Consider the following 9,111-nt stretch of genomic DNA (forward strand, 5'->3'; position numbering starts at 1 on the left):
TATATATATATTATACTCATTAATGACCAATAAAAAACTTTTTGTAACCCAATCATCTAAGATACAAACTTCTATTTTATATATTTATAGTTTGCATGTTTTCATCGAAATTATTGCATTTTCTTATAGATAAATATTATTATTCTTTACTCAAAAAAAGAAAAGAGAATATTATTACTCAATTCATCAAAGTATTGTGTTTGACAAAACATATCCTATCACATTTTTAATCTTTTAAACAAATCTTTTGCAATTTAAAAAATACCCAAAAAAATCACCTAAGGAAGTTCAAAATATTAAAAAGACAAATGCCGTCAAAATATACAAGCAGGAGAAGAACAATGACAACTTTGATTTCATAGTTACTGTTCCAAAGGCTTACGATGATAACTAATTTAAAGTTTGTAACTATATCGAGTCGATGAAAATTGAAAACAAATAATTTATAAAGGATAAAAATCTTGTAATGGAAAAAAGAAAGCAAGTGTGAGGAGTTGATGATATGTGTTGCAAAGCAAGTTTGAAGTTCCCACGTGATGATGAATAAATAATGAATAGAGGGTACATCCCTACGATAAATTGAAAATATAAGTGTTTTTTGAGGGTACATTCCTACGATAAATTGTCATGAATATTTTATCCAAAGAAGAAATGGAATATTTTTTAATCTTAAAACAAAAAAAGATTTGATTTTAAGTGTTTATGATTTTTTTTAAGGGAAAAGGGTTTAATATACCCTTAACTTTGTCATTGGAGCTGATATACCCCTCGTTATGAAATGGTTCATATATGCCCTTACCGTTATACAAACGGCTCACGTATATCCCTGCCGTTACAAAATGAGCTCACATATGCCCTTCATTTAACGGAAGTTAAAAAAATTAGTTTTAAATTTATTTTTTTTACTTTTATTTTTTTTAAAAAAATATTTAGAGGTACATATGATTCCTCTATCAAAGTTCAAGGTATATTTTAATTTTTTTCATACATAAATTATATTTTGATTTCTTTTATTATAATTATATTATTTGAGTTTCTTATTCTTATTTTATTTTTTTCTTTCATTCCTTAGTTTTAAAAAAAAATTAAACTATTTTCTTTGTCTATATTATAATTTGATTTTTTTTATGCGAAGAAAAATATTGGGTCATCTACAATAAGTTTTACAAGAATATTAGTGAAACATAAATAAATTTAATTATCAAAATAATAATTCTAAATTAGTTATTGAAAAAAAAAAGTCAAAAAGAAATATGTTTGACGAGGATTATATTTACTCATATGGGATTATATTTTTTAGAACAAAATAAAAAAAAAAAATATATTATTCTTTTTTCATTTAAGTTAGAGGAAAAGGGTATAAGTGAGCGCCATTTGTTTATAAGTAGGGGTGTATATGAGTCACTTCCATAATAAGTGGTATATCAGCTCTAAATGACAAAGTTGAGTATATATCAGACCCTTTTCCTTTTTTTTTTTTTTTTTTTTTAAATTAATTCTTCATTTTACTATAGTTGTTTATCACCAAACTCTTTAGAAAAGATATGCAATTATTTCATTGTCTATATTTATAATTATAAAAATAACACTACACACACATTTAAGAGGTTAAATATCAAGTTATAAACAAACTTTTTAATAATAAACTACTTATAGCATATTATTATCAAGTTATAGCATATCAAGAAATAATATATTATTCTCATTAATTTTTTAAAATAATAATTAACTTATTTAAATAATTCAATTACCTTATTTAAACCAATGTAGTTAATTAAATTTATTATTTTAAGTTACCTTTTTTGAACAAACTCTTAATTAATGTAATTAAAATTAAATATTATATAGTTACCTTTTTTAAGATAACTACAAAATAATAGAGATTTTATCTCTAAAACAATTACAGTCTTTTTTTAAAACTATAAAACGTTATAAAAAAAATTATAATCCCCAAATTTTTGTTCTTCCCCAACTCTTTTTCAAAATCATTACCTCTGCACGTCTATCAAAGAAGCAAGCTCAGACGATTTTCATGCTCCATCTTTCAAAATTTTATCACAAACACAATCTCAACCTTCATCTATTAAAGTTAAATCTAGATCAGGGAAATCAACAATAGAAAAAAAAACATCCAAAGGAAACGAGAAGAAGAGAAAAGGGAATGAAAAGAAAAATGTAGATGAATCTGAGAAAAGGATGAAAGAAATAGGAAAGAAGAGGAAAGGAAAAGAAATCGAGGAGTCATCGGATTCTGAATCTGATTTTGTGGAAAAGTTGATAAAATCAAAATCCAAAAAAATAAGAGCATCTGAAATCGATACTTCACATTTACAAGAAGAAGAAGAAGAAACAGTTAAACCAAAAAAAAATTCAAAAGTTAGTAAAAGTTAATTTTTTTAAAATTTTTTATGTTCTGTTATTTTTATTTTTTGTTATTTGGGTATAAAATAGTTAAAATATAAAAATTGTGTAAATAAATAATGTATGAATTGTGTATGATTCACTGTATGAAATTACAGATCTCTTCATATTACAATATCAATTGCTGAAACATGTATTTTTTATGTATGATTCACTGCATGAATTGTTGATGATTAACTGTATGAATTGTTGATGATTAACTGTATGAATTGTGTATGATTCACTGTATTAATTTTGTATGATTCACTGTATGATTCACGATATATATAAAATGTGTATGAATTTTTTTGTATCAAGTTTTTTGATACTGTTGAATAGTAATATCCATAATTAGTTATACTTTATGTTTTGATTTGTATATTTTGGTGTTGAATATATTGTGTATGAAAGAATGTTGTAAGTTTGTTTGAAATGTGTATAATTATATTGTATTATGTTTTGTATACTATGTGTATGAATTATGTATTTTTCAATATTATGTTGTAAATTTGTTTAAATTGTGTATGACTTACTGCATTATGTTTTGTATACTATGTGTATGAATTATGTATTTTTCAATATTATGTTGTAAGTTTGTTTGAATTGTGTATGATTCACTGTATTAGTTTTGTATTACATGTGTATGAATATGTGTATGATTAATGTATTTAATTTTTACAATTTTTTAGGAGAAGAAGACACAAACACATTTGTCTTCATGTATTAACATGAATGTGTTTGCGGATTTGTTGACCTTTTTAGGTCAAGATAAGTTTCAACAATTTTTCTAGATAAAACACCTTTTGGATTTTTTTATAATTTGCGTCACATTAAAATCCAATGTCAATTGTTGAGACACTTATTTATAATGGGGAATGAAAATGTTAGGGATGACTTTGGCATTATGGAAAATCAAAGAATGATGAATGCGCAATTAGTGAAAGTGAAGTTACAGGAACAGTTGCTAGCAAGAAGGGTGGACCTCGAACTCATAAAGAACAAGTTATGGACACCACCAATTATCCTACTTCAAAATTCCGTATCAGGAAGTAGAAATCTTCATGGCACAATGTACATTTATTTGAATGACTTGTTTTTTTTTTAAACTTATGAACAATTTATGTATTTTTCCAGTTTTTTTATTATTGACTACTCTGATGGTTTTATATAAATTACTACTGATTATTACTAAATGTGTCTCACTTTAACATATATGAACACTATATGAATCATGTATGAAAATCATATGAATTATGAATGTCATATTAAAATTTGATATATAGTACATAGTACTGTTAAATTATTCCATAAATTTGTTTTGCATGAATACTATACACTTTCAAATACAAACAGAAATCATTTGCCACCATCTTTAATTAAAATTGACACAATTTTCTCTATCGAATCAAATCTAAACTTTTTCAACTTTCAATTTTAATTGTTTTTCCAAAAAAAAAACCATAAAATATGACAGAATTCGAATATATGAATATAGTTCAATTTCTCGGAAAAAAATGATACACGTTTATGGAAAGAAAGATAACATAATACAATTTTTTAAGGATAAAAAATCAAAAATAATTACCATTAAAAACGGATTGAGATAATTAAGGTGCATATCTATAATTAATATATTTTAAAATCCCTTAAAAGGTGCACATTTTGTTATCAGTTAATAACAGTAACTACATTCAAGGAAATTATCCAATTTTAATTTATTCATTTTTTAATTTTATTTTTCGTCCTATTTAGAATAAATATTTACAACATTTTAATTTAAAGAAATGTTATAAGTTGATATATTAAATGTTATAGAATGAAAATCAAACTCTTATGCCGTAACTTGAGAATATGACTACATAATATGCTATATACCTAATTTACACTTTATAATTTCACTAAGTGATACATACATTTTGTTCATCAGTTGCGAGAGTTTCTCTCCTATTCAAGGCCTTTACATACAGAGGGGTAGCTTGGCTGGTAAAGGCTTGAGGACAAAGTCCTTCATGTCGCCAGTTTGAGCCCCAGTAGGACCACTGCAGGCACTACAAACCGGCCGCGTCTCCAGGGCCCCGTGGAACTAACCGTGGTGCACCTGCCTTGAAAAAGCGGGACTCGGTGGGAACAGCTAGTTGGGTTCGCAAAGCGACACCCGAAAACCATGACAAAAAAAGGCCTTAACATACAGAAACTAAATATTATACATCTTATATAATTAGTTGTGTACTTGATAAGTCAATAAAAATATTAAAACACATCTCCTAGAGTTCAATGAAATAACGTACGTCGCTAAATTGGATTAAATAATGTCTTGGAAAGTCCCTTATTCAAAATCATACGCAGTCGATGATATTACTTGATAGACAAAAGACATATTTTGTTATTTGTGTTTCGATCAATATGGTTAAAATTTTATTTTTTGGGACTTTTAATCTAAAGTTTAAAAGGATAGTTATTTCTTTAATATTTGATTAATATAGATTCTCCTACTTTGAGGGATAATCTATTGACTTCAACACAACATTTGAACCTCAAACGTTTGATTAAGGTTGAGTCTATTGAATGCACATTATTCCTTTAAGGAAATTATTTCATTCTAGGACCCAAGGTTTAAAGGGAATAGATCCTCTCAGAACATAATGATTCAATCACCAATGTGTTTTTACAAAAAAAACAATGGTGTCCTGAGTAAATCACTCAACAGGAGCAAAGTACACAAATATTTAATTGTGTAGAAGAAGAAGAAGTTTAGAATTTTTGTTGTTTTAAAATGAAAGAAAATCACTCTATTTATAGACAACAAAGGGTAGTGTGAATAAACACTTATTGTGTATTATCGAAAAGGTCACAACTCTTAGGACAAGTCGCAATCTTTCATAAAAGTTGTAATTTTTCATAAAAGTTGCAACTCTTCATAAAAGTCTCAATTCTTCATAAAAGTCACAACTTTTCATAAAAAGCCACAACTTTTTGTAGAAAAATGCAATTTTTTAACCTAATAAATAATAAATGAGTTAATAAAGGTTTAAACTTGTTGAGTTTGATTAGGCTATCGTAAACCCTAATCCTAATTATCCACCCATTTTTGGGATAAATCGTAGCAAATTGATATCCAACCCTAGCTAGAAACCGAGTCTTTTCTTCTTCAAATCGAGAAAAGACGATAAAGTTTAATCGCCAGATGAAGAAATCACAAGCTTCCCTTCAAATTTGCAAAGGTGCGCCTTCAATTTTGGCATAATTAGTTTTCTTTACCCCAAAATTCAACTTGGATTTGCAAGCCGCAGCTAATTAGTTTTGAACTTTATCATTGCAATTAGCAATTTTCTTATTTTTATCTTCAATTTTACTCATTTGTAATGTCTACTTACTTTTCTCTTTAAAAAATAAATTTCAGGGAAGAGGGAATTAGACCAAATGGATGTTGATCAGGTCAGTTCTGCAGTTTAATTAATGATAGTAACATTTTTCATGATGACTAGCTAACAACGCCGCTTTTCTCTGATGTGGTTAATTTTGTGAGAGAAATTACAATTGAGTTTAATTGTTGTTGGTTGGACTATTGTGAGAATGTAACTATTTTGTTTATAGGTGCTGCCATTCACTTACATTGATAGAATTGTTTGCTGCTATTCACTTACATTGATAGAATTGTTTTAGATGCGTGCGGTCGTTGGTTGTTTTAGAATTTGTGTAATTAGAGCATATCCGCCTAGGTGAGACAGATTAAATGAAAAATCATTACTGACTTGTGTGTGACAGATGAATTTATGCCTTCACTGAATAATTTTTTCAACCATGTTGAATAATCCGCTCATCTGTTGCTTACTTGGTGTAACTACTAATTGACAAGTAATTTCATTGTTCTCCGCTTGAAATATTCAATTTTACTGTTTGTTTGTAAATGTTAGATAGAAGAGAGAGAGAAGAAATTTCAGGTTAATCTTTTTAAAACTCTTGGTAGAAATATGAATGTCGTATAAAAGAATTCTCTGATCACTCTTCCCTGTCCTATCTAGGCCCCGACAGTTCACTTTGAAGAGGGAATAATTTTGAACATCCTTAGCAGGTTATCTGTGCGATCTCTTCATCAATACAAATGTGTTTCAAAATTATGGAATACATTGATCTCCGATCCTTACTTTAAGATGATGCATTTCAAGCATGCCAAGAACAACCGAAATTCCCAAAGATTTCTTATTACCCACCTGTGCCGGAATGAACGTAGATTTGACAGCTACTATTGTTCTATATCGTTGGTTCAAATGGTTGAGGATGCACTAAAACTTGATTGCCCTTTAGGCTCTAAACCACTTTTAAGAGTCATGTGTAGTTGTGATGGCTTTGTTGTTGCCATAGTTTCCGCTGATATGATGGATAAACATCCCATACATTTGCTATGGAACCCTTCCATAAGAGAATCAATAGTACTTCCTGCTCCACAGTCTGAAACATGCGGCTATACCCGTTATGGATTTGGTTATGACTCAACCAGCGGTGACTATAAAATCCTTAGAATTTGTAGCAATGAATATACAGAAACTCTAGCTTTGAAAGGTGGTTCCTGGAGAAAAATTGATGAACATCCTCGTGGTGTTTCCTCTGAGTTGGCTTATACTAGTTATTTGGCATTTGTACACGAGGCATTTCATTGGATCGGTAGCTTAATAGACTTCACATCACAATATGTATATATCTGGACTCGTATGGACAGCTTAAAAAAATTTTCTCTTGTTTCATTTAGTATTTCAAAAGAAGTGTATGGAGAGATACCGTTGCCAGAGCAAATATTGTCCTTGGTGGACATCAAATATCTTGGTGTTATAGTTTTGGATGGAATGTTATCTGTTTATTCTGTCACTTCCGATCAACATCAGGATTTGCAAACTTTAAAGTTATGGGTATTGAAAGACTATGATGTCAAGGAATCTTGGACTGCATTGTTTACTGTAGAAGATCCCTCTGTTTATAGAGTCGTACCGAAATACAGGTTCGCGGATGGTGAATTGCTATTCAGGTGCTTTCATAAACCGAGTCGTGGGAATGTATTTCGTACATCCGTTGGACCATTTATGTCATGGCTGCCACCTAGCATTCAGGACATTGTAGTTTTTACAGAAAGTTTTATCTCTCCAAAATCATTAGTTTCTTATGTATGATCGGTGGTCCTATGAAAAACAGCCTCTTTACCTCCACGATGTAAAGGTAAGATCTACCTTTTCAGACCCCACTCGAACGATTTCACTGAGTATGTTGTTTCTTATGTATGATGGACGCACTTTTGTTTTTCCATTAATTATGTTACAAACTTGTAGTCTTGTAAGTTCTTTCAACGCCTTACAATTTGTTCTCATCAGGAACCTCTGGTGTTGGATGTAGATTGGGAACTTTAGGATGGACTGGACAATAGACTACTCAATAGTTTCTTTGATGTTAATTTTTTCGAATTCTTCTTTTCTAATAGACTGATCATTTGCCTGTTTCCACTTACTCTAGCTTCATCAACTGGAGTATTTCCCCATCTGAAACATGACAAAGATTCAACTAATATTTAGTAGACGTTCACGACACTCTGCTTGTACAATGTCGAATTTCAACAAAAGAGCTACAATGATGCTTAAATAACAACTATGTGGTAGTTCTAATTAACAAGTTGAGGTCAGTTATATGATTTATTACTGACTGTGTTTCTTCGTTCAACTTATGTCATCATTAGCTACCATGATGTTTCATTCAAGAAGTTGATTCGATAAGATATCAGTAAAGATTAAAATTGTACCTATCCTTTGAGAAAACAGAGCGCCAGCTCCCAAAAGTAACTTTGCCATTGAGTATTGACCTTGAGAAGCAGCAACATGAAGTGGCGTTATTAAGTAACACGATCATTCGAGTTCGACTCGAAATTATAGATTCCTAAAAATTACATCCAAAATCATTCGAGTTCGAATCGAAGCCCCAATTAAATTTAGATTGAGCCGCTTATTTAGGAAGAGACTTTCAATAAAATTCTTTTTCAAGATTGAATTTGAAATTTATGATTAAAGGTAAAGAAGTAATATATCCCGAATTAATTAATGCACTTTCTAAAAATATAATTTTATAAATATTTATGATTTGTTTTAAAACTTTTAATATAGTATTTTGAAAAAGAGTTAACTATGAAGTAACATCACATAATTGACACGTAAGAATAATTAAGATGAACATAGTCAAACTTTTAAGTTTACCGGTAATCTTTATTTAGACACTTGAATATATGATAATTTACTCCTATAGATATTTTCGCCTCAAATTTTTTAAAAAATCAATTGGAAGTAGCTCTTTTGTTGTTGCATTAATAATGTGACTGATTTATTGATTTGGAGGGATTTAATTAGTAATAGGTGAGTAGTGAATTGATTTATAATAAATTATACTAATAAGTTAAATTATAACATATAGTTGAGCGCCGCGTATTTAAAATAATATTTAAATATAAAACCGTTAAATAAGTGGTCAATTTTGAACCAAAAAATGGATGACAAGGGTAATTTGAACTCACTAGGTGGGTGTGAAGGGTATTTTGGAGTCAATCGGTAGATGGGGATAATTTTGTACCATTTCCAATACTTTAAGAACATTTTACATCCTTTCCGTTTATATTATATAATACCATGAAAAATGAACATGTGTGCATATACATATATATATATATATATATATATATAT

At 29.0% G+C, this 9,111-nt stretch overlaps 1 protein-coding gene and 1 pseudogene across 2 annotated transcripts; both read left to right on the plus strand.

Moving 5' to 3' along the window:
- Positions 1–4,584, plus strand: part of LOC114074901 — a 6,507-nt pseudogene extending 1,923 nt beyond the window's left edge.
- Positions 4,585–5,459: 875 nt separating this feature from the next.
- Positions 5,460–7,834, plus strand: LOC107003585 (F-box protein CPR1-like). Of its 2 annotated transcripts, none has more exons than XM_027912864.1 (3): positions 5,460–5,621; positions 5,801–5,835; positions 6,423–7,834. In XM_027912864.1, the coding sequence occupies exons 1-3, from the start codon at positions 5,585–5,587 to the stop codon at positions 7,560–7,562; spliced, it is 1,212 nt and encodes a 403-aa protein (XP_027768665.1). In that variant the 5' UTR covers positions 5,460–5,584; the 3' UTR covers positions 7,563–7,834. The 2 variants fall into 2 exon arrangements, with proteins under 2 accessions (XP_027768665.1, XP_015057401.2); XM_015201915.2 differs by having other exon boundaries at positions 6,473–7,834.
- Positions 7,835–9,111: the final 1,277 nt, after the last annotated feature.

The sequence above is a fragment of the Solanum pennellii genome, chromosome 11, assembly GCF_001406875.1.
Source record: "Solanum pennellii chromosome 11, SPENNV200".
NCBI lineage: Eukaryota > Viridiplantae > Streptophyta > Magnoliopsida > Solanales > Solanaceae > Solanum > Solanum pennellii.